General features: G+C 46.4%; 3 protein-coding genes across 3 annotated transcripts in view; 2 read left to right on the forward strand and 1 right to left on the reverse strand.

The window, feature by feature from the left end:
* The window catches only part of INPP5A (inositol polyphosphate-5-phosphatase A), a 176,247-nt gene extending 174,362 nt beyond the window's left edge, over nt 1–1,885 (forward strand). Inside the window, exons 14-16 of the mRNA XM_083866547.1 lie at nt 329–397; nt 1,585–1,672; nt 1,772–1,885. Of these exons, the coding sequence (XP_083722673.1) occupies nt 329–397; nt 1,585–1,665 (150 nt within the window). The 3' untranslated portion in view covers nt 1,666–1,672; nt 1,772–1,885. The remainder of the gene's footprint in view (nt 1–328; nt 398–1,584; nt 1,673–1,771) is intronic.
* Nucleotides 1,886–5,571: 3,686 nt separating this feature from the next.
* NKX6-2 (NK6 homeobox 2) lies at nt 5,572–7,278 on the reverse strand (the record flags this gene model as incomplete). The annotated part of the gene is made up of 3 exons (XM_083866103.1): nt 5,572–5,820; nt 6,483–6,655; nt 6,864–7,278. The coding sequence occupies 3 exons, from the start codon at nt 7,276–7,278 to the stop codon at nt 5,572–5,574; spliced, it is 837 nt and encodes a 278-aa protein (XP_083722229.1).
* Nucleotides 7,279–19,687: 12,409 nt separating this feature from the next.
* Nucleotides 19,688–25,545, forward strand: LOC310912064 (vertebrate ancient opsin-like; the record flags this gene model as incomplete). Its single annotated transcript, XM_083866276.1, is given in 6 exon segments — nt 19,688–20,312; nt 21,786–21,996; nt 22,659–22,776; nt 23,987–24,226; nt 25,347–25,520; nt 25,522–25,545. Coding segments are annotated over 6 exon segments (1,128 nt in total). The 5' UTR covers nt 19,688–19,951.
* Between the last annotated feature and the right edge of the window lie 230 nt (nt 25,546–25,775).

A 25,775-nucleotide genomic window follows, 5' to 3' on the forward strand; every position in this document is an offset into this window, starting at 1 on the left:
AACTACAAAAGTCACTCATTTCACTTAGCACAGTGTTTGCCACAAATATTTCCCAAGGTCCCATCAGCAGGGAGGAGGTGCAGAGATCTCAGGGGGTTTTAAGCAGGCAAACTGCACAAATTACTGCAAGCAGTACTAAGCATAAAAGTTCATTTTACACATTCTTCCTCTGAGAAGCCAAGAAAAGATGTGTTAATATCACCTCATTCAGAAACTGGTTTTTCCTATCTGCACAATATTTCCAATGTTCCTTTCTGTGCCTATAATCTGGAGAATTCTTGGACTGACTACTGTTTTGTTGTGTTCTGTTTTGGTTTTTTTTAACTAGTCAGAAAATGATGAGAAGATAGTAATATATGACCACATTGGGCCAAATGTCTGCATGGGAGATCACAAGGTAATTAAATAAAACATTTTAGTCTTTTATCTTCTACGTTTTTTATTAGGACGGAGAATGTATTGCACTATGTTCTATCAATTGTTAGTCAGCTATATCTCTGCCCTATTTTTAAGTAACACCTTGAAAATGTTTCAAAGTGGAATTGAGCTGCAGTCAGTCTGTACATCAAAAAGCTGCTTGTAGGAAATGGATGAGCAGGACAACAGGTGCTAGAATGAAAGCAGGATATGGTGCAAGTGAAGAGGAGCACCCATCTGTGCATTTAAAACTCTTCCAGCAAAACACAAGTGATTTCATTGGGTTATCAACTGTGCTTTAAAAACATAGCTTCAACCAGGTTGATGCATAGGTGCTTAGTAGTAAAAGAACATATTGGCAGTTCCATGTTCAAACAACAAGTGATAAAAAGAATATAGAAAAAGGATAAAAAAAATAATATAAATACCAGTTGTTGAAATTAATAAAATACCTGAATTCTACAATCTTCTTTGCTGAAGATACCAGATGGAAACCTGAGTTAGAAATACAAGAAAACAGAGTAATTGCTTTCTGTGAAAAAAGCCAGTTGAGGAGTAGGAGGTAACCTCTGAAAGCCTATCTAAAAACACTGAGGCTCTTGAGTGATAATTCAGAGAGGGGCAGTGGGTAATTGTATGTGTGGATGCATGTGTACACACAAATCTGAACTCACAAATACATACCCCTATTTAATTCTATGGTCAGGTCAGAGTTCTTGTGAGAAAGAGAATTGTTTTCTAAGAAAAAATGCACTTAGGGCATTTGGTCCAGAATTGCCCAAGGTTTTAAAATATACCAACTTACTAACTTATCTAGTAAACAAAAAGCTCTGGGTCAGCCAGTTCAGAAAGAGCAGTTTTTGTTTCCTTCATCACCGAAGTGGCGTGGCACTGTTACAAAAGGGAGATGTGTATGGGACCTGAACCTCTTCCCACAGAAATCTGTGGAAAATTTTCCTTTAGGTTTCAGTGGGAGCAGAAATCTGTGAGGAGATGACATTGTTGTGCGTTTTGTAATTAGATTAATTCAAAAACTTGTTGAAACATTTTGTTTCCAGTCATAGAGAAGTTTTTGTTGTATTTACTACTGACTGTGTAAAGAAAAAAAAAAAAAAACCAACGTATATTTCAAACATGTAACTTCTATTTTTCCCTAACTTGCTGCAGCCTGTGTTCCTGTCCTTTCGAATAGCTGCTGGGGCAGGTAAACCTATTGCAAATGTGCACAAGTGTTGTGTCGTGCAGTGATGTGGTGGTAAATATCATCTTTTTTTCTTTACGTTTCTATTACATTTTCTACATCATTTCCCCTGTGTTTATCTTTCTTTTTAAAAAAATGCCAATTCTGCAACAGGAAAAAGATGCCTACGAAGTGAGAAGATTTTCCGTGAAACCACACTGTAGCCAGGAGGGAAGGCAGCACACTGAAATCTGTAATCCTAACAGCTGTATTGATAAATCCAGTCCTGAGTGCCACATTTTTAGACTGCTGATCGTACACTATGCTTCAGCATCTGGACTCTGTTCAAGAGAAGCCTCACATACCTCACTGTCTTGTATGTTCATGTGACATCAAGTAGAAATGTGGAATTATTTTTTATATATATGTCACAGTTCTGTTGCCAAAACTCTAAATAGTCAGCAGAGATGTTATGTATTCTAGATTTCACGACTTTCAACTTTTAATAGGTGTTTTGTCAATGTGGAAAAGCTATTTCAGCATATTATAAACTTTTAAAAGTATCATACCCATTATATATCTTTACCACTTTGGGATTTTGTACATTGGATTGTATAGATAGAGATATTGATGGTTTTAAATGGTATTTTCTTTTTTGACCAAGGCTTATGGTTTGTGTTTTAGTTTTAGTATTTTGGTTTTCATTTTTTTTTAATTTTTTTCTTATTTTATTTACTATACTGCCATGTTACATGGCTTTTGAATCACACAGCAGCTGCTTTCTATACATACATATATATGTGTGTGTATATATGTATGTATGTGTATATATACACAGATATATAAATAATTTATAAACCTGACCAAAACTTATGCTAAATATACTTTCCAATATGAATGCTTGAGAGTGCCATATCAGCAGTAAGTATTGGAGTCTTAGCAGGTTTAGTTAAGTGTACATCAACAACCAACATTTATATAATAAATAATATATAGCAGTGCCATCCTGGATACAGATATATATAGCATACTATATAGCACATATATTAGCAATTTCACTTTGTTACTCCTATAATCTCTTCTTTCTATGTAATATTAAGGATTGAATGTGAAGTTCTTAGCTAGGTTTGGGTGTAACTTTCCAGAATTTTGTAAACTGTTTTTGTCCGTCTTTTGTTACTGTTTTATGGTGCCATATTCTATATTGAAACAATAACAACACGGGAGAAGAAAATAATAGTCTGCTTCAAGTAGCAACTGTATTGGACACAGACTGTATTTATACAGTATTAAAAAAAAAAACAAAACAACCAACCATCAACCCAACTGTAAATTTTACTGTTTAGTAGCTCAGTGCAGCCTACAATATAGTCTTGTTACAGACATTTTTCTCCCACCACTAAATACAACATTAAAAGGTGATTAGGGAGTCTGTTGATGAAACACAAATGTATGTTTTATTGATTTAATTTAGAACACTACAGAGTTCATGGACTGCGCGATGGCATTAGATTGATGCTTGATTTTGGTATAAATCACTACCATTGGAAATGATTTGATGTCCGCTTGCAGAGTTTTCTCAACAGTACAACCCAGTTTATAGCAAGTATTGTTGCCCAAAGGGTGTCTGCAGCTCTGTATTGTTACTGTGCCATGTTGCATTATAACCACACAGTAATTCTATTTAAGCGAACTCAACTCATGATAACTCTGAAGGCCTTTAGAAACGAGTACTCTGGTTCTCAAGCAATAAAACTAATCATGGTAAACATGGCTGTGTCTGCCCCTTTAATTTGGTGATTACAGGGAAATTATTAAATTGTCACATTTCTTATTGAGATTCTTTTAATCTGACAATTAACGAGGGTATTTTTCACACGAAAACCTTTATGATAGAATGCAGTTCTGGTGTTAATCAAAACACAATACAAACCGGGTAACAGGCTTTGGGGAGTTGGTGCGGGAGCGCTGATAGAGGAGGGTGATGCAGCTTTACGAGCTGTTCACAAGACGCTGGTCCTCAGCAGGTCAGTAAATGTGCCACCATAAACTCCTTCGTGATGATCGCCAGTTTCAGAAGAGCCCTCGCTAGCCTTTTCCAGCCGGACCGAGGCCCCGGTGCAGAGGAACCCGCGGTGGCTCCAGCCGGCCCGGGGGTGCGCCGGTGACCTGCCGGGGTGAGCTGCTGCGAGTGCCCCAATGGAGCCCTCAGAAATTCATAAAACGCAACTTCCGCAGTTTAGCGGCCCCGGAGGCGAATTCGGGGGCCGATCCCAGCGGACACCCCGCCGCGGCCCCGGGACAGCCGGTGGGGACGGGTCCTGTCAGCTGCCCCTGTCCCTCCGTCCGTCCTTCTCCCGAAACGCCCCCTCCGAGCTCGTTTCGTTTAAGAGCTTTGGGAAGAGGCAGGGGGAATGTGAGCTTCGAGCGCAGGTGTTTTTATCCAGCCACATCCCCTCAGGAGCGCAAACAGCGGCCCGGGCCCGGCGTGCTCCCAGCCGGGCTCGCTCTATTCCCGCTGTACCCGCGGCATGACCGGGCCCCGCTCCGTGTGCGGCCCCGCGGGACTCCCGCCCGCCCCGGGGCGCGGAGCTGCCCGGCCGGAGCCGGGGGGAGTCAGTCAGTCAGCGGGGCCCCGGGGCGGCTCCAGGGGACAGGGCCGGGCCGCTTTCCGCACAGAGCCTGCCCGTGCCGTGCGCGGGGGGCGATGGCAGAGAGAGGGCGAGCCCCGGGCCGGGCGCGGTGCGGGCGGGGGGCGCGGAACGGGGACCTGCGGGGCCGGACCTGCGGGGCTGGAGGCGCTCGGGTCCGCACCGGCCGCCAGGCAGGGACCGCAGGAGCGCCCATGGCGCGGCCGCTGCCTTTGCAAGGGTGGCGAAGCCATAGCAGAGACACGGGGAAAAGAGACGCTCTCCTTCCTTTGGGGACAAAAAAAAAAAAAAAAAAAAAAAAAAAAAAAAAAAAAAAAAAAAAAAAGGCGGGAAAAAAGCACTTTAACAAGGCGGGCGGCTGACACCCACCCGGGCCCGCGTGTGCCGGGGGGAGAAATGCGGAGGCGCGGGCGGCCGGGAGCGCCGCGGCCGCGGACCCACCCACACTGTGCCCGGGGCGGGTGCGGGACCCAGGCCCGGCCCGGAGACCCGGCGGGAAGGTGCAGGAGAGCGGGGGAGCCGCCGCGGATCTCCGCACCTTCGCCCCCGGGTTTGGCAGCGCAGTGGGATGTGTGGCGGGCCCCCAGCACCCGCCCCGAGCCGGGGAAACGCTGCACGGGCGGGTCGGGCGCTCTCTCTCCTCCCCGGGGCTGTCGGGCGGTCACAGCGCAGTCACCGCGCCCGGGGCGGCCCCGTGTCCCCGGCCGAGCAGCACCGGCACCCTGCGGGAGCTCTGCTGGCCCCGGGCCCTGGCACAGAAAGGCGGGAAGAAACTCGCTAAAGGAGAAGGTTGTTAAATAATTTATTGATTTATACAAAGTCTTTCCAACACGTGTGGAGACATTCTAATGTAAAATCAAGTGTCCGTTTTCCTCTCGTGCTTTTTTGGGGGGGCATTGGTTTGGATTTTTTGGTATTATTAAGCATAAAATCCAGAGGCAGGAGAAATGAAACTGCCAAAACACTGAGGGACGGAGTGAAAGAAAACCGCCGTTTTTACACTAGAAATATACATCACAAAATCTGAAATTTACTATATACAAAGTGGCTGAGCTCGGACTCGGGAGCCATAGAAAATGTAACAAAAGCTGATCGTTAGGAGCAGGAAATGAACAGGAAGGCTAAAGGAGAGAGCGGGGAAACTCAAGGGGACACAAAACCCAAAAAAGTTGAAAATTTTTTCTCTGAAATTTACACCGATGAGAAAGAAAATAAATTCATAACTTATTCTGTAAAAAATATATACATTTCACATACATCTTAGGCTGTACAACACACCACTTCAGACACCCACTTACACTCACCCCCATCGGCCCCGCGCCCTCACAACGTGTCCGAGCTGGTGCTGCAGGGGCTCACCAGGGACAGGTTCGTGGATTTGTGCTTTTTCAATAGCCTCGTGATCTTTTCATCGTCCGAGTTGGGGTCCAGGGGCTTGTTGTATTCGTCATCGTCCTCATTGTCCGAGCTCTCCTTCAGCTTCTCCGTCTCCGAGTCGTGCTTCTTCTTTGCCGAGGCCATCTCTGCCGCGTGTCTCTTCCGCCACTTGGTCCGTCTGTTCTGGAACCAAACCTGGGCACGGGCACCGGGCACGGCTCAGCCTCGGCCCCGGCCCCGCCGCCCCGTCCCCCGGCACACCCCGGGAAGGGCCGCCCCGCCGGGGACACTGCCCGGCCCCGGGGACACTGCCCGGCCCCGGGGACACCGCCCGGCCCCGGGGACACCGCCCGGCCCCGGAGCTGCACCACCATCGAACCAGCAGCTTCCCGCAACAGGCATTTGTTGACAACAGAACCGGGTAGCCAGAAAAATAACTATTTTTGGCTTATGGTGCAACCCAACACTCGGATGGACCCTCGGATGGGGCTTTGCTAAAACATTTGCTGGGTTACACGAGGTAAAGTTGTTCCACTGGACACGATCCTCGTGGGAAAGGGACCCTTTAAAAACAAATACCTGCCGCAGGCTTTTTGTCGTTTTGATGGGGGTTTACATTAAATAAAATACGTCTATTTATTTTTAATCGTTTGTAGCACAGAGAATTCTAAGCACAAAATAAGTAGAAATTAGCCTGAAACCTATCGAATATCGAAATGTAACTTAAACTTTAACTGACTCTAAAAATAATAATAATAATAATAATAAAACTGGATAATTGCGCAGTGCCCGTGGCTGCTGCTAATGACCGAGCTGTGGGCAGGGCCGCGGCGGGAGCGGGGCAGGGCCGGACCTACCTTCACCTGGCTCTCGGTCATCCCCAGCGAGTAGGCGAGCCGGGCGCGCTCCGGTCCTGCCAAGTATTTCGTCTGTTCGAAGGTTTTCTCTAAAGCGAATATCTGCTGCCCTGAGAAAGTCGGTCGAGAGTGTTTCTTCTTGCCGTCCTTGTCCAAAACCATCCCCGTCTGGGCTGGAAGCGGAGAAAGAGCTGCGTCAGGGATGAACCCTGCCCTGCCCCCGGGCCCCGCCGGGCGCTGCGGAGCCGCTTCCAGTGTCCGCGGGCTGCAAAGCGCAGCTCGGGCCGGGCCGGAGCCGGTGACCCCCCCGGGCCTCCTGCCGCCCGCCCCGGCCCCCGGGCCGCCTGCTCCCCGCGCCCTGCCGGCGCCGGCCGCACTTACCGGGACAGGCCAGCCGGGGATCTCTCCAGGGAGAGCCCTGCACCACTCCCGGCCAGAAAATGGGCGGCCGCCCCGGCAGCTCGGCCAGAGGCTTGGGGTAGCGGGACACGGCGGCGGGGCTGAAGTACATCCCGGCCGAGGCCGCCAGCCCGTTGATGCGGGGCAGCCCGCCCAGCAGGTTGCCGGCGCTGCCTACGGGCCGCCCCAGGATGTCGCTTATTCCGTGCGGCGTCCCCAAGGGGAGCTGCGTGTTGAGTCCGCCCAGGGCCGGCGCCTTGAAACCGGAGGGGTTCTGCAGGGCGTAGGGGAACAGGGAGGTCTTCATCTCGGCCATGTTGTGCAGCGCGGCGAGCGGCGCGCTGCTGAGGACGAAGGCGCTCTGGCGATTAGCATCCATCTGTCCCACCGCTAACATCTGCGGGCATCGGCCAGCGCGGCTCCCTCCCCACCGCGCCGCGGCCGCTCCGCTGGGAACCCTCGCCGGGAGCGCGGCCGCGGGCGGGACGGGCTCCTCGCCGGGAGCGGGATCTCAGCGACAGCAAGCGCCCAAGTTTGCTGGGAACAACAGGAAAATCCCGCGGCGCGCACCTCCAAAGTCCAGGCTGAAGAGCGGCGAAAGCCGAAACGGCGCGGCGAAACAACAGAGCGAGAGTCCCGGGAGAAAGGGCCCCCACCGGCGGCGCGGCCCGGCGGAGGGCGGGCGATGCGCTCCAGGCGCGGCCCGGCGGGAGGGGATGCGGGAGGGGATGGGGGATGCGGCACCCGCAGCTCCGCGCCTCGCGCCGGCCGCGTGTCCGGCGGCCGCGGGGACGCTCCGCGCCGCGCCCCGCGCGCAGATAACCGCGCGGGCACCTGCGCGCCCCGCGCCCATTGGGCGGCCACCGCCCCGCGCCGCCAGCACCGCCCAATCGGCGGGCGGCGCGCGCCCCCACCCCGACACGTCACGGCCGGGCCGAGCCGTGGGAGCGCGCGGGGCTGCACGTGGCCGCGCCGCGCCCGACGGGACCCCCCGGACCGGCCCCGCCGGCAGCCCGCTCCTACACCCCCCTCCCACTCCCCGCGTCCGGCCCCTCCCGGCGGGCGGGGACCCGGCGCAGAGACCGCCGGAGCCTCATCGCGCAGCCGGCAGCGACCGCGGGGCTCGGCAGCTGCGCTGGCTCGGGGCACTGAGCGGTAATGCCCGTCCCGATCGCTGCTCTGTCGGGTCATCGGCTCCGTCTGCAGCCGCGCAGCGGCCGCGCCCTCGCGTTGGAGCCCAAAGTTTTTAAAGCTGTTGTAAAAAATTGTCTTATGCCCTGGAATTAACTGTTTAGCTCAACTTTATTGCCTATCCTGAAACCCACTGGCCTCGTAGAGAGCTTCCTTTCCTTTCCTTTCCTTTCCTTTCCTTTCCTTTCCTTTCCTTTCCTTTCCTTTCCTTTCCTTTCCTTTCCTTTCCTTTCCTTTCCTTTCCTTTCCTTTCCTTTCCTTTCCTTTCCTTTCCTTTCCTTTCCTTTCCTTTCCTTTTCTTTCCTTTCCTTTCCTTTCCTTTCCTTTCCTTTCCTTTCCTTTCCTTTCCTTTCCTTTCCTTTCCTTTCCTTTCCTTTCCCCTTTCCCCTTTCCCCTTTCCCCTTTCCCCTTTCCCCTTTCCCCTTTCCCCTTTCCCCTTTCCCCTTTCCCCTTTCCCCTTTCCCCTTTCCCCTTTCCCCTTTCCCCTTCCCTCCCTCCCGACGGAGGGATAGAGCCCCCGGCCTTTAAAGGGCGAAGAACTGCTGTTGCATCACGGGGACCAAGCTCGTTCGAATAAATGAAATGACCAGAGATATTCCTAATCGAAAGCGTAATTCATTTTTAAGAAAAGAAGAATTCGGATTTGAGGCTTATGCAGAAAAAATTCCAGAAACTGGTTTTCCAGCGCGTTTTCCGCCTAGAAACTGCCTTCTCCTGCGGGTGGGATACACTGTTATCCGAGGAGAACGTTAACCGCCACATGCGGGGAACTAAATTTTTTCAAAGTGTTAATAAAGTAAATACGAATCGACTTGATCGTATCAGAACAATTAAAAGCGTGGTCCTTTGCTTGTGGTGGTGTCTGTGGTCAGAATCGTTTGCAGGTGAACAGGGTTTCGTTTGACCTGTAACAAGACCGTGCTGTCAGTGCAGGTTTGGGCGGTAATCACTGGGAGCTGTCCACGCTCTTTGTCTCCAGTCGCCGGAGTTACGGGTGTAACAGCCCGCGCGTCCTGGTGCGCGCATCTCTATAAAAACCTTCACAAACGTGAAATTAGAAACGGCTCTGCGCTAAAGACGGTTTAATAATTGCTTTTCCCTCTGCCTACCGCAAACACCAGCGGCGGAGGGAGCGGTGGCGGTGTGTCTGTCCCCGCTGTGCGGAGGGAGCGGTGGCGGTGTGTCTGTCCCCGCTGTGCGGAGGGAGCGGTGGCGGTGTGTCTGTCCCCGCTGTGCGGAGAGCCCGCCAGCCCCGTGCGGGCTGTTCCCGCCCGCCTGCGCGCCTCGGGAAGGGCTGCCGGTGCCCCCGCTCCCTGCGGCTCCCGGCGGCGCTGAGAGCGGCTGCGGGCGGGGCTGCGGGGCCCTCCCGGAGCGCCGTGGCTCCAGCGGGGGCCGGGGCCCGCCCGTCTGCGGCAGCCAGCCCGCGGCTGGGCTCGGTCCCCGCCGGCCCGTGCCTCTCTCCGGGGCTCTGGCCGCGTCCCGCCGCTCTGCCCGCCCGGCGCGGTGCTGGGGGCCGGCAGCGCCTGAGCCCGCTGAGGATCCCGCGGCTCTGAACGGCGGCCCCGCGGCGCTGACCGGCTCGGCTGACGAGAGGGACGCCTCCCGGCCCGCCCGGCGGGGCCCGGTGCCGATCCAGACACGGGCAGCCCTCACCGCGGGGCGGCCCCGCCGGACGCCGCTTCCTTGCCCGGAACGGACGGAGCGAGGTAAGAGCGCGGCTCCGCACCCGCGCTGCGCGGGGCGAGACCGACCCCCGCCCGCCCCGGCCGGGGAAGGGAAGCGCATCGCCGGGGGCCGTGCCGCCGGTAGCGGAGGAGCGGCGGAGAGCGGTGTCCTCCTGCCGCCCGCTCCCCCGGGGCGTCCCACAGTGTCCGTGTCCGTGTCCGTGTCCGTGTCCCGCCGCCCCGCTCCCGCACGGCTCCGGCCGCGGCCCCCAGCGCGCAGAACGCGCGTCCCCCCGGCGGGCCCTGGCCCTGAGCGGGGCCGCTCCCCCGGGACCCGCGCCCACGGGCACGGCCTCCGCCTAAAGCCAGCCTCGGCCTCCGGCTGGCACTTTATACCTTATCAGTGACACTTGTTGCACATTAGTGCCGCGTTTGTCCGTTTCACCGGCTTTCCTGAAATCTCACACCCTCGTTTTTCCGCGTGGAAATATGTGGGGTTTATCTCTTTAGACTTCGTGGCCTGATAAATCTACTTTTGCGTCTGCTCTTCCTATGAAGCGTGGCACCGCAAGAGGAGACCACGGGCGGGAATGGCCGGGCTCTGCGGCTCCCCGCCCCCGGGAAATCCCCTCTCGGCCCCGCCGCTCCCGATCCCCGGCGCTGGCGGGTCCCGGGCGCTGCTCCGGGGCCGAGGGCTCCCCCAGCCCGCACCAAACCCCGCTCCGAGTGCAAAGCTCGCTCCCCTCAGAGCCGTCCCAGTGTCCGGGCAGTCCTGGGGGCGACTGCGCCCGCCCTGGCCCCGGCCCGGCCATGGGACTGCTCGGCCCTGGGGCTGCTGGGCCCGGCCCTGGGGCTGCAGGGCCCGGCCCTGGGGCTGCTCGGCCATGGGGCTGCAGGGCCCGGCCCTGGGGCTGCTCGGCCCGGCCCTGGGGCTGCTGGGCCCGGCCCTGGGGCTGCTGGGCCCGGCCCTGGGGCTGCAGGGCCCGGCCCTGGGGCTGCTCGGCCATGGGGCTGCAGGGCCCGGCCCTGGGGCTGCTCGGCCCGGCCCTGGGACTGCTCGGCCCGGCCATGGGGCTGCTGGGCCCGGCCCTGGGACTGCTCGGCCCGGGCTCGGCGCCTCCCGCAGCCGAGAGGGGTCCCGGTAAAACGGGTCGAGGATTCCGTCCCGAAGAGGCAGCGGCTGCCGGCTCGCCGTGTCCGGTGCTTCCTGCGGCCGAGCCGGAGTTACTGATGGAGCGTCACCCGAGCGGACACAAACCGGCTCGAGGCGTTTGTGAGGCCGGTGCGGGCGCTGTCCCGGGTTAGTCCGGCGGCGCTGCAGAGCGTCCCGTCGGGCGGACACGACGCCGGCCCCGTTCGTGTCGCCGCTTTCGGAACGTTCATTTCGGCGGATGGGAGCGGGGCCGGGCCGCGGGCAGAGCGGTCACCGGGCCGGGCCCCGTCCCGTCCCGTCCCGTCCCGACCCGACCCGTCCCGTCCCGTCCCGCGGGCCCTCCGCGCCCTGACGGCGCCCCCTGGCGGCCCCGGGCGGTGCACCGAGCGGGTCCGTCCCGCCGCCGGGCCCGGTCCCGTTCCCCCGCCAGGCCCGGTCTCGTCCCCCCGCCGGTCCCGCTGCCGCCGCTTCTCTCCCTGCCGGCCGTGTTGGCGGCGGTGGGACGGGGCTGCGGCCCCGGGAGGGACGCGCAGGGGCCCCGGCGCTGCCCGTGGCGGTCCCGGTGAGGCTCCCGGCACCGGGCCCTGCGGGACCCGCGGGAATTCCCGCAGGATCCCCGCCGTGGGAAATAACTATCGTTTTGCTTTTGCCCCTGCCATCAATAACGCTCCTTACAAAGGACATGGAAACAAAACTGATATCAGTAATATCAAACTCGTCCGGGCCTTGCGCATTCCAGCATACAAAGAGAGAAATACTGCCGTACGTGGACCAGAATTAAATTCTACACTACAAATAACTCCGGACAAGTTTGGTTTAACCTGCCGATAATTTCTTTGTTGTGCATACAGCCAAAGTACCTTTTCTAGTAGCTTCTGTGCAGCTGAAAATGTCTGAGAGGTTGTGGACGAGAAGAAAATAAGCTACGAATAAAAACACTTTTCACCCCCCGCTGTATTATACATTATTCCAAAGTGCAGCTGTGAAGTCCATGGAAAAGTGGAATGACTGAGGAAGCGGGAGCTCAGAGCTGCTTTCCTCACAGGTTTCTTTTCCTGAGTTATTCTGATGGAGGAGCGAGGGAAAGGGTACTGTTGCACGGAGTTAAGTAGAGCAATAGTAACAAGAGAGCAGGACAGTCCGTGTCCCGGCCCTGTGATGATGCTGTCCCTTTGTGTCCCTGTCCGTGTGGATGCTGCCTCTTCACAGCGTGCCTAAAAGAGGTCCCTGTGTTTAAAAATGAGGGGTATTTTTGCCTAATAATGTAGTCACTGGAAAACAAAGTCACTTTAGACTAGATGATCTCTGTTGAAACATCTTCACAGGATGATGTATGTTCTGGAAAAAGCCATATTTAATATTTTCCATTATGATCCTTGGCACAAAATAGTAGGAATCTGCTAATGGTGCAGAGCTGGGAGTGTTCATAGTCCAGAGCAGCAACAAGAGAAACTGGGTGACCTTGAGAGCAGTGTGACAGAAATGTGAAGAAATGTAAAAATTCTGGTTTTAACTGATGTCTTCCTGGGAAGCTGGTTAACTTCAGCTACCAAGCACACAGATGAAACTGCTTTTTAGTGCTTTCTAGAAAGAACAACCACTAAAAGGCTCAGTACATGTTGCAATCTTGTGACTCTCTAAGGTTTTAATCTCATTATTGGAGTGGAGGGAGAGCTGTATGTATAAATCCTTTCAAAAGAACTTATTCCTGTTGAAGACTAGAGTGAGATTTTAAAAGTATCACAAGGAAGTTTTCAGTGCCTCTGTGTGAATTGGTCTGCTTTGGATTTTAAGCCACAAGTTTTTCCAGCTCTGGAAACTATGAATTAGGTTCAAGGAAAGCTTCTGACGTTACAATCATCAATCATTACTGTAAATATTGACAGAAAATAGTATGGACATAATTTTATATATATATATATTTAGGGCAAGAAATGAAACAGTATTTTTGCAGGTGAAACTTCTGAGAGATTTAAGATAAGCAGTTATTAGCATTAATTTTGTTCTCTCTGTTGTGTATCTTGACAGGCACCCTTAACAAGGATATGGTGGGCAGGGCAAGGGTGGGTTTTTGGCTTAATGTCCTTTTTTTCAACATAAAGGGCTTTTCCTACCCTTGTCGATTGAGGAGTCAGTTTACAGTGGACTGAATTGTCAGTGCAGCTTCTAGCAGATCACTGGTATTGCCAAGATTCCCAGGACTTCGAGGTTTTTCTCTTGTGTCTGGGGAAACCCTGGTTTACGTGTCCCTTTTCTTCTGCCAGTGGCTTAGATAGTGGTTAGTATTCAGAGCACTGAGTTTTTAGATCATGTCAAACTTAGTGTCCACCCACCAACCCTCTCTCACTTCCCTTGTTCCTCCAATGCTGTTCTTTTCCTGCTTGTCTCTCCTCTGATAGTTTATCCTTTTAATGAGAGAAGGCTACAAATTATTCTTTCTAACTGAGATAAGCCCTTGTGAGCTCTATTTTATCTAAGCAAGACTGGGAAGTCATTTGCCCTTATTTGTATTAAACAGATGTATATACTTTACCGCAAGTCATTAGTGCTATAAAGAGATTGCCTTCCTCCTGATAGCCTGGATGGGGGAACTCAGGAGTAAGTTGCCAATAAATAAAGAGTGTGCTTATAAGCACTATTGATTCTCTCTGAGCCACGGAGAATTGTTTTGTTAGTAAAACTCTTCCTGAATGTGTAAGTGAGGATAGGAAATAAGACAGGGATTACTGAAAGCAGAGAGGACTGGGGTATGACTTGGGGTGAGAACTCTACACTGTTTTTCTTTGAAGGGTACAGTTTGTAAAGACAGATGACAAAAATGTGACAGCAATTTTTATGGCCATCCTCAGAAATCCTAAAGGGAATCCTTACAAAACTGAAGGTTAGCACAGCATTTCATATGGCACACGATTTCAGAGTGATCAGAGAGCTCCCTAAATCATCATGAAAGAAAATGAAAGTATCACTTGCATAGGAAATGAAAGACTGGTGAGATTCAATTTCCTTTTGTCCTGTCTGGGTTTTGCAACAGCTTGAAAATGCTTTTCTGACCTGTTTGGGGGATATTTCAACATGTACTGTTAGACGCTATTAGGAGCCAATTCAGGAGCAGGTAAGAAGAGGAGCAGTGTGGTTCTGAGCTGAAGGACAGCAGAGTCCATTTACTGGGAGCTGGAAAAATAGTGGATTACCTTGGTCTATGATGCTTGCACTGTCTGGTGTGTTTCTTCCACATTCACGCAGCTTGTGGAAAATAAGTATTCTTTACAGAGCTGTTTTCCAAGAAAGACAACAGGAGAGAACTGGATGGAAAGCTACAGTGCAGTGGTGTTCTCTGTGAAGCCATGTTCAGTGGTAGGATTCCCATCATCTTCAGTGCACAAATTCCATGATGTAATTTATATTTGTAAGCTGACAGGCTATTCCTTTAAGAGTATCTTGAAAGAATAACAAATTATAGTATTACTTCAGCTTTGATAAATCTTTTAATTTTGGTAAGTTAGAAGATTCTCTTGGTGATGTGCTGATCTTTCTCACATTTTTTTGAAGAAGGCATAAAACAGTTATAAATGGTGGGCATATATCAACCATTTAGTTATGCAAGACACAATATTGGAATTACCCTGACCGTGGAGCAGTAGATCAGCTAAATAATATCCTTTTTATATTGTTACTCTTAGTAAGAAAAAAACCCCAATTATTGGACTGATGCACATGAAAGATATCCTATCCAGAAAGCTGATTTCTGCAGACTAAAATGACAGTACAAATTCAAAAAAAAATCAGTTTATATTACAAATGCATCGTATACTGCTTTCTTTATGCAATTTTCCTCATCATTAAGACATAATGTAGATACATCAATGTATCTAAGAAATTCTATGATATCTGGGGGGGGGTTGGTTGTTTGGTTGATTGACTGTGGTTTGGACTTAATTTGTTTCGTTTTTTAAACATCTACTTCATGTTTTGTTCCAAAAAGCTTACAGAATTCATGACATCTTCTGCCCTTAGGTTTTATCTTCTTTTTTAGATCCCTTTCCTTCTATTATTTTTTGTTCCTACATTCAGTGATGATATTATTTAAGGGTGGGGTTTTGTTTGTTTGTTTGTTTGTGGTTTTTTTGTTGTTGTTTTGGTTTGGTTTTTTTGGGTTTTTTTGGGGTTTTTTTTGAGATTTGTTACATGTATTCCACAGTATTTAAAAATAAAAGAATGCTTTTTAAAAATCAGAAGTTGTGAGAATACTCAAGAAAAGAACCTTCCTTGGGAACAAAACTGCTTTATGCTGTGATTTGCCTTCCGTATTCACCCAGTCTGCTGAAATTAGTATTATTTAGAGCTGTCTTTCTAGGGAAGACAATAGGACAGAATTGAATTTACACCACCTGAGGGCACTGTAATACTATTTACTTTAATTTTCAGGGCAAATACAAAAGTACATTCAGGAATAGTTCTATAGATAAAACATTCCACAATGACCAATTCAACTGACATAAATAATACTTTAAATTTGTATGTGCCAGTTGAATTAACAAGGGAATGATACTGTTTATTTTGCAGTTGAGGACAGAAGTGGATGAGCTCAACTGTGTTTTGCAAACCAGGATTTCTTAGAACACATAATGGAAAACAGAAAGTTGTGTCAGATAAAGTAGTTTAAAAATACACTGGAATAACTCATTGAGAAATTATCCCATATTAAAGAAAAATGAAAGTTAAAAAGGGATTTTAAATAGCTTCATTTAAAGAAAACTCTACCTTTAAAAGGTAGAGTCCCCAGTACGAACCCTGTACTGGGGACAGGAGCAGACATGTAGTTATTTAAGAGACCTTAGCTCTTCCAGTAGAACAGAAAAAGACAAGAATATCATCTGTAACTAGTCCTGCTGGTTTGTATGTCTTGTCTTTATAGATACTTAAGTATCTTGAAGTAGTGAGATGAGATTAATCTCTTGCAGAGACTTCCCTTCCTTGAAATCAGTCTAATACATTATTTTATTACATTAAGGTCATCAATATGAAATAAATGTAGTTTATATTCCTGAAATCTGACCAGGAAGCCAGTCTTTGCTCTGGTGAGAGACTGAATTACTTTGGAGAGGATACGTGCTGTGTTTCATAGCAAGTGTTTATTGAATGAAATAGATCTCTAGGCAGTTTTATTTCTAGAAGGTTTTTTTATATGGGGTATTAGCAAACCCTTCCCAGTGATATTCTATCAGCATGGAATGTACCTTTTTTCCATATGTACCCTCTGTGTGTAAAATCCTGAGGGTTTGCTTTCACACATTCTAATGTGCACTTTCTGTCCTCTCACACACCAAATGAGCAATACCCTTTTTTTCCCATTCTGGCATTAATTTTTGCTCATTTGACATCCAATTTGCCAAATGAATTATGACAGTAATCCTTTCTTCTGTGCTGTTGCTTCACTTTATTCCACACTATATATTCAGGTTTTCTGGGGTCATTATTCTCCCCTACTGCCCCTTGTTTTGGTAATGAAAGATAAGATTTATTTATACTGATTAAAATAATTCTGAATGGTTTTACATTCATTTTAGCTCAGACAAACTGAATTGCAAAAATTAAATGTATCTTGTAACCACTTATGCAGAACGTAAGGACTTTTTAATCGTTGGTGATACAGAAAAACTCTATATGAACTTACTTCTGGAAGGAATAAAATTACTAACAAAATCTGTCACTAGAACAGGGGTTAAAAGACTAAGAAGCAGTATTTATAAGATCTCAGGGAAAGAAGGGTTCAAAGGAACCTTTCAAAGATAGAAAAGATGTGGAAATATATTATAGTTGTTTCTCTCCAAACACAAACATTTAGAGAATGTCTACTTCAATAGAAAAGATAATTAGAATGGCAAATTAGACATCTGTAAATGTGAAGAAGGCAAAAAACATCATGCATTTTGAAGATGAAACTCTTTTTTTCTGTAAAGATAATATTTCTCTTGAAGCACGCACATCCTAATTATCCACAGAATAGTCAGGCAGAAGGAGATGTACATAGTGCTTGCCTGTTAGTGCTGTTAATGCAGAGGAGGAAAAGTCTCACTCAGGGTATGCACACCCAGCAGAACAGAGGGGAGAACTCTGTGCTATCAAAGGTTCCTCTTGTCGAGGGCTGGAAGCCTGCCCATCCCACTCAGGCCAGCTCCTAGCCAGAGTCCCATGATGGTGTTAAAGCCAAATCATGTCACTGAGAGCTGCTTACTATCATTTATCCAGTTGCATAATGTGGTGGATTTTTTTCCATGCATAAAGAAGCTTACTTTGTGCTGGATGTCAGTGTTACCCTGACTGTTCTGACTCTTCATTTTAGCCTGTGCTTTTTTAATTTCCCTGTGATTATAGAGGAAAATTATGTACTGGGATGTAACACTTCTGGTAGAGAAATCACCCAGATCAGGGCAGCTATCTTCGTGTACTGCCTTTCTCTGTGGCAAATTCCTAGTCAGTCCACCTTACACCCTTGCCTGAGAAAGCCTTATCTCCTCTCTCCACATTCTTCCTTTCTTTGCTTTTCTCTCCAAAGCACTGAGTACCCAGAGGGGTTGTGAGATTTCACACACAGGATGTCTCAGGCAGTCAAAGTTTATCTGCAGGATTTCTGCCTACGCACTGTGCAATTTTTGCTGTTTTGAATCTGAAAGACTGCTTAGCAAACTTCTATCTGCAGTTTCACAGTCCCTGGCTCTCCAGGCCGGTGACCAGCTGTGTGAACCTCTGACAGTCCCTTCTGGAATGCAGCAACTGCAGCGTGCCCCCAGCACTAGGAGAAGGGAGTGGCAGTAGTCCTTCTGTGTATCCTTACCAGTTCACTTCCCCCCATCTTTGCCCTGATTTAATGGGACTCACTTTTGGTAATAGAATTTAATGGCATTTGGATCAGTATTAACCTTCCTTTAATGGGCTGCAAGATATGCTAATTTTTTTTTATTTAGGGCTGCAATAGATACTGTTGTTTAAAAAATTAACCCTGAACAATTTGAAGGATACAGGAAAATATATCTGTGACATTTGTGCTGGGAATAAGAGAGTCACTGAACTGAGAAGTGATTGTTCTTTTTTCATGCAGCTTTGTGTATGATGAAGTGAAATATAGCTTGGTTTATACAGGGCCTAAAACTCTCTTAAAGTAGTATCCCAGGACGTTTTATTTTCTTCTCATAAATTCTCAGCAATAAATGTTCTATTTCAGTAGAAATACAAAAATAAAATTCATTAGGTAAAACCTAATTCAGATGGGCAAGAGAGTACATAAAAGGTGTTATGACATCAGAAAAATCCAATCACAGGCAATTATGAGCTCCATTGACACTGGAGGAACAAGGTATGTGGATGATAATTTCTGGTGCATCTCAAAAGGAAATACCCTGGAAATATTTCCACGTTCATTAAAGCACCTGCAAGTGTATTCAGTTTGCAGAAATGGAACCTATGTTCAGATTGGCCCTATTTGGGGAAACCATCTGCAGAGAGACTGAAAATAATTATTTATTGATAGGACAGAAGAAATAGAAAAGCCCCTTTAACTTTTTGTATTTCAGAATGATTTTTTCGAAGCGAGCAGAAAGAGACAGGAATGTTTTATGTAAGCTCTTAAATACTCTTAATAATATCCAAAATTGCTATTTAGAGCAGAAGCACATATTAAGTCATGTAGGATCAAGTCAAGGTCAGCTCTTGAAATCCATATTTTCAATTAACTTTCAGTAATACCTCAATTCTTACTATTCTGTTAAATTCCATCAGTTGAATCAGAGGTTGGGTGACATGTTTAAGCAACAAACTGACAAATTCTGCCAGCAAAATAATACATCACATACAGTTCTTCATGTTAGCAACGTGTAGTCAAGTCTTTTCACCAGCTACCTGGGCTACAGGAGTTGTTTTGGATAAAGACAGATTCAATTGTTGCTATGAAGCATAAAACTTGTCTGTTTTTGTTTCTGTTGATGATGAATTTCAGTTTTTAATATTGTTATTACATTTAGTAGGCTTTCAGAACATTTTTCAATCATCAGCTGACCTAGGAAAGCAAGACTTCTCAGAAGCTGAGCTAAAAGTAATGCATTTTGGGGCTAGAAATGAGCAGCAGAACTTCACTAATTATGACATGTATATAATGAGACTCCATGTGTATTGCACATATCACTGCAGCAAGATGTAGGTTATCTTTACATCAGTCATTATAAAGGCCTCTGAACAAGTGAAATATTTAGAACATTTATTTTCATTTATTGATTGTCTGAGATAGTCAGTTTGGTTAAGAAAAAAAAAACAAAACCCTGCTTTGCAAAGAGACAGAGGGATCTAATCTTGTACAGCTAGAGGAAAGGAGTCCCTAGGTCTGGTTTTTGCTCCCTGCTGGCCCCATGTGTTGCTTTATCTGTTGGTTTCTCAAGGTCTGTAGAGAAAAGTTCTTCCATGAAGAATTCCTTGGGAACCACCCGATGAGAAGGATCAGTATAATGTCAAACATCATATTGTTTTGATTTCAAGATTTACAGTCCCTTTTCCTGAATTCCTGTAAGCTCTCTGGCTCACCACAGACATCTCCCTCTCACCAGGTAGCCTTCCTTTTTAAAGTGCTGAAAGTGTGGGAGCTTCCAAGCAAACACTGATTTTTTTCCTGACAGAGTAGGGTTGAGCTAAGGGGTATTTCAGCACTGCTGGCTGCTGCAGGAAAGGGAAACCTGCAGCTTCTACAGCTGGGTTCTACTACAGATAAAGGCACAGCTGCAGTGAGAGAGGCAGTGGGCAGAGAGGGGCAGAAGTTGCTCTAAGAGATATTCTTGCTAATCCCTTTTCCCACTTTCACTCTGCAGCACAAAACTTTCCTCCAACCGAAACATTTTTTCCTCGATTATTGTTGGAGAGCAGAAGGAGGGGGAGTTTGTTAACACTTTGGTTGGAGAGAGCAAGCATCTCCTTTTAATCCTGAATATTATTTACAGATCTGAAACTCCAATATTATATGACTTACTTTTTTTTTTTTTTTTTTTTTTTTTTTTTTTTTTTTGTTACTGAACAAAGTAATGAATGCATTCAGAGCATTCGAAAACGGGTCACTCTTGCCCAGTTCTTCTGCTCCTGCCAGATGGGATCCCTTCCGTGGTCCCTTGGACTCCATCCAGCCCTGGCAATTCAGGCTTCTGGCAGCAGTGATGTTGGTGGTGACCTCCCTGTCACTTGCTGAGAACCTGGCTGTAATCCTGGTAACTTTTAAGTTCAAGCAATTGAGACAACCTGTCAATTATATCATAGTCAATTTGTCTGTGGCTGATTTCCTGGTCTCGCTGACTGGTGGCACTGTCAGCTTTTTAACAAATCTGAAAGGTTATTTTTTTATGGGATACTGGGCTTGCGTGTTGGAAGGATTTGCCGTCACATTTTTTGGTAAGCTTGATTTTGCTTGTAGTTTTATGTTCTTTTCCTTCAATTTCCTTCCGTGTATTCTACTGCAGTTTCCTAAGTCACTGACTTTGCATGCCTTTGAACTCACTGTTATTTTCTCCTGTTACATGTACTGTGTAGTGGAGAGTGAAAAATGTATCTCTCTACCTCTGTCACATGAATGGCCTCTCCCATGGGTACTAATCATTGAATATGTTCCATAGGATGAGGAAAAGCTTGCCAATAGAATAGCGGTGTTTTGGGGCTTATGGTAAAACAATTTCAGGAAAAAAATCCTTATGTGTAGCTATATTAAATATTTGTATTTAGATATGTGCATATGTGGATAAATAAGAGAGAGAGAGAGAGAAAAAGAGTGAGTGACTGCCCATAAACTGTGGAGAATCTCAAGGCACATCTTGTGTTCTCTATCCTTCAGGGGCTTTGAGGAGCAGGGACACATCTGTAACATTTAGTCCACACACCTACATCTTTTTGTGATTTTTTTCATGGCTTTGTTCACTTACTACAAAAAAATATTAGAAATACTCTAAAAGGAAAAATCCTCAGCACACAGTACCCCGTATAAATACATCTCTGCAGAATTAATGGTGTTTTAGTTTAAACTGGGGCATCTACTCACTTAGACAGAGACTCATTCCTGCATCCCATCCCCATTTCTGAAGCTGTATGGACACAGCCAGTAATGCTTGTTCCTGCTCTAAATCACACACAGTGCTGATCCTCAGCCTGAAAAGGAGTCCCACAGCTGCTCTCAGCCTGTTTTAGCTAGACAGAGGGAATGTCAGTGAGGGACAATGCTTCTACATCAGTTTGTGGCATGGAAGCCGTGTCCTATGGAGAAAGATCAGGCTATTCTGAGATTTTGGTGTCCCACCAAGTAATATGTCCCTGAATTGATAATTTGATGTTGTGGGCAGCTCTGTGCAGGTTTGAGTTTTCTGACAGCCTGAAATAATTTTTGGAAAGATAATATTTTGAAGATTTTAGCTAATTAATTTGGATGCTACACATAATTTGCAGCTTTTCAGAGAAGAACCTAATGAAAAGTGTGAGTCCTAATCACTTGACTGGCCTGATAAGCTGCTTGGTTTTGTAGCCCTCATGTTGTAGGCTGGACAAATGTGAAATTCTTATACTCTTCATTAATATTACAACAATGCATGTAAATTGCCTATCCTTTCATAACTTCTGTTGATAGAAAAGATGTCTGATGCTGTGGGCAATCAAAGAGTGTAACTGGCTGCTCAGAGTGGTTGTGGAGTCTCCATCTCCAAAGACACTCAAAGCTCAGCTGATCTGAACAACCTGCTAGACAGACAGTGCTTGAGAGGGAATGATGACCCCCAGAGATGTTTTTCAGAATAAATCACCCAGGGATTCTGTAATTTGGGATGGTGTTTGCTTTTCAGTGGTCTACCCAGATTTGATGGTGGCTGTGTTCTCTTGCTGCAGGCATTGTAGCCCTCTGGTCTCTTGCTCTGTTGGCTTTTGAGCGGTACGTTGTGATCTGCCGCCCGCTGAGAAATGCGCGCCTGAGGGGGAAGCACGCAGCTCTAGGTATTGTCTTTGTCTGGAGTTTTTCCTTCATTTGGACCATTCCACCCATAACTGGTTGGAGCAGTTACACCACCAGTAAGATTGGAACTACTTGTGAACCTAACTGGTAAGGCCATTCTCACAGAGTATGGTAAGAAAATGAAACTTGAAGCTCGGGATGCCTCGGGGCCAGGAATTCAAAGGAAAGGGTTAAAGATGATGCAAAAAAAAAAAAAAAAAAAAAAACAAAACAGATGTAAAGAAAGTTGTAATAAAACTGATCAAAATTTTCCATGATCAGTTTCTAAAACAAAAATTTCTGAAGGGTGGAGCCTCCATCTCTAATAGAAATAATCACCCTAGACCTTACGCTTTTTGTCAGGAGTCCAAGGACAAAGAAATAGATTTTTTCAGAAGACTGGACAAAGCCCTGAGCAAGCTGGTCTGACCCCATAGCTGGGTATACTTGGAGCAGGAGGTTGGACTACAGGTCCCTTCCAACTTAATCAGCCCTGCAGTTCTTTCATACCGGACCTATAGTACTGGACCTAAAGTACTGGACCTATAGTACTGGACCTATAGTTGTAGGATCCTGTCCCAGCCCCAGGGCAGGGAGATGGCCCAGTTCTCCATCTGGTGATATAACTAGAACTGCAAAGGGGCACATTGAATAAAAAGCATTTGACAAAAATACTAGTGACATCTTCGCAAGGAAAGATTGATATTTCAAGAAAATAATAAGAACACATAATAGTAATGCATGCCCAAGGTGTTTTATATTTTCTACAGGTACTCAGGAGCTTCTGCTGACCGTACATACATTATTACATTCTTCACCGCCTGTTTTATAGTACCCTTATTTGTGATTTTGGTATCCTATGGAAAATTGATGAGGAAGCTAAAAAAGGTAAGAAGAAACATTCATAAGTAAACTTTTAAAATATGTATGCATGCAAAAGTTTGGAATTTCTATAAAGATCAGACATAAGCAGATCAGATTCACAGGCAGCAAACACACTCAGTTACATCCCTTGTTATATAGTTATTTTTACACACAGAAATTCATGCTATGGTTAGAAGTGATGTTTTATTAAAGTGTGGAGTTCACATCACTTATCAGTACATCTCATTAGTCAAACATCATACAAATGAAATACTGTCTACCTCATAAATGAACAGAACGATCCAGTACTGCTTTATTCACAACTGTGCTTCAATTCAGTGACATTTCATAAGACTCAAACTAGGCAAATTAGAATGCAGCTTAAAATGACTCCAGTTGTAAATTTCAAGAGTGCTGTCTACTACTTAGTAATACTCTCAAAATAAGATTTAAAATAAGATGTACTCTCAAAATAAATCTTTGTAAATAATACAATGCTGCTTAATAAACAAAATATTTATAAGGAATATTAAAAAGAGAAATGCTTTTGAATTTTCTTTAATGGTTGTGTTGACCAGATCCAAAGGAGAAGCTGCAAAAAGTGACAAAGAAGACGATAGAATAGGAAGATTCCTATTTGGTACAGGATTTGGGGACAAGATTTTGGAAAAATATTGATATTTCTATTTACTGCAAAGCTCTGAAGAGACAGTACCTGCAACATATTCTGTAAATCTATAATGAATTACCATATGATTATATCTCACAACTAAGTTCATTTTCAAAAATCTGACTACAGTGAACAGAGAGAGATCCAAGCACCAAAACTGGTGTCTTGATGTGCCCAAACCTCTCTCTGCATGCATTTTGTCCCACACTTGTCACAGTGTAGGCTTGTTCCTGGGTGGAATAGTCTGCCAGTCCCTAAGTCCCAGTGACCCCCACCTTCACAATGCCAATTGTAGCTTTCACTGCAACAACAAAGAAATTAATCTTCAGGAAAATATCGAATTAGCAGTATACACTGAAGGTAAATTATTATGGCAGTATTCCCATGTTTGTATGATAAAGCACCAGTATGTCTTTCTTTATTAGTATTTAAATAGAAAGGAAAAGCTGTATGTGAAAAAAAAAGACCAGGCTGATATGAGACAAAGATGAAACAGTTGAAAGTGCAAGGTCACTGGTTGAACTTGTTGTTTCTTTTCTAGAATCTTTTCTCATTTCTTAAAAGGTGTCAGATGCACAAGGCAGGCTGGGAACTACCAGGAGACCTGAAAGACAAGTGACTAGAATGGTTGTTTTTATGATCATTGCCTTTCTCATCTGCTGGATGCCATACGCTACCTTTTCTATGCTGGTCACTGCATATCCCTCCATCGAGCTGGATCCTTGTCTGGCAGCAATTCCAGCTTTCTTTTCCAAAACAGCTACTGTTTATAATCCAATTATTTATGTCTTTATGAACAAACAGGTACTGTATGCTCCCAGAGTGTCTCTAACATTCATACTTTGCTATTTTGTCTTACTTTATAATGAATTATTTCTACCTACCTATGTGTTAGCTAACAAGCATTACAATATCCAGCATTTAGAATGGAAAAATAATCTGCCTGGTGGAAGATAGTGTAAACCTCTGAGCATTATTGAAATATAAATGTTCATAATTATTAGGTTTAGATATTATAAAGGAAAATCAGCCCTTAGGGAACATGAGTTAGTTTCCTGCATGAAAATTATGTTCTCAAGACTGTCCCAGTATATTTTAATAATTCTTTAGGAATGCAACACCTAAGTAAGTTGATCTTGAGGTGGGGTGCATATTTTAGAAGGTTGAATTTGTCTTGGGGAAATGAGGCATTTGTGGTTTATGTGCAGGGGAGTAGAAGTATTGCACATGTCCATTTAACAAGGAGCTTTCTTCTTTGGAATGAGGGCAGAGGGCTGGATGCAGAAAAAAAGAATTGACGTGGTCATGAGCCAGAGTGCTGTGTGCTCACAGTGATAACAGGCATGATAATAAACATGGGCAGATTTCAGCAGCAACAGAGAGTGGTGGCATCAAGCTCAGAAATTAAATAAAGAAAAATAGTTAAGTGACTGTTGAATAAGAAATGGTAATTTTATTTATTCAATCCTGCAGAGAGAGCTATTGCTTGTCTCACATCCTGTGGATAGCAACCTGATCTCCCAAACCATGAGGATGTGTGCTACACTTCACTCTGTTTGTGGATGTGAACAAAAAAAAAAAAAAAAACCAACATTTTTGACTACCCAGGATTTTAGTATAGGAAAGCATGAGTCTGGAGAAATGACCAATTATGTCCATTAGATATGATTAGCTAGAAGCAGAAAAGAAAAAAAATATATTTTTTGGATTAAGATTGGGTCTTTTCAGACCATAGTTCATTTTTAGGTTTAGAGTTCTTCATGGTGACATAGGCAAATATATTTTATGGGGTTATTTTTTTATATTCCCAACAGATTAATGAGAGAGTTCCCAATACTTTTAGCTAATATGCAGATTGATTTATAGAACTGTTTTTAAATTTCTTATATGTTTTGATTGATCTCCTGTTTTTTCAACTTTTTAGTTCAGGGAGTGTCTGATTCAAATGTTCAGTTGCAGTGCCGTAGGAACTGCAGAGTCCAACATGAAGCTGACTTCAGAGAGAGCAGTGCTCACCCAGGACAGAAGAGGCAGAGAGATGTCCCCCATGGCAGTTCACAGCACCATTTCTAAGAGAAAATCTGGAGATGAGCCCAGAAGCAGACAATCTTTGGCTCTGTTGACAACTTCAGAAAACAAAATGTGTCTCATGTAGAGTTGGAGATGAGACCATTAATGCAATGCTACAGTGTATTTCATTATTACAGTCACCTAATATAAAGGTATGTTGTCACTGAGGACATTATGGTCCTGTGGACATCAGCTTTTGGGATCCCAGGCTCCTCAGTGTGTGTAAGAGCTTCTTGGCTCTGTGGGTGCAAACACCCAGCACTAAGGCGAGTCCCTTCCTCCA

The sequence above is a fragment of the Zosterops lateralis genome (genome assembly GCF_965231275.1).
Source record: "Zosterops lateralis genome assembly, chromosome: 8".
In the NCBI taxonomy this organism is placed as follows: Eukaryota; Metazoa; Chordata; class Aves; order Passeriformes; family Zosteropidae; genus Zosterops; species Zosterops lateralis.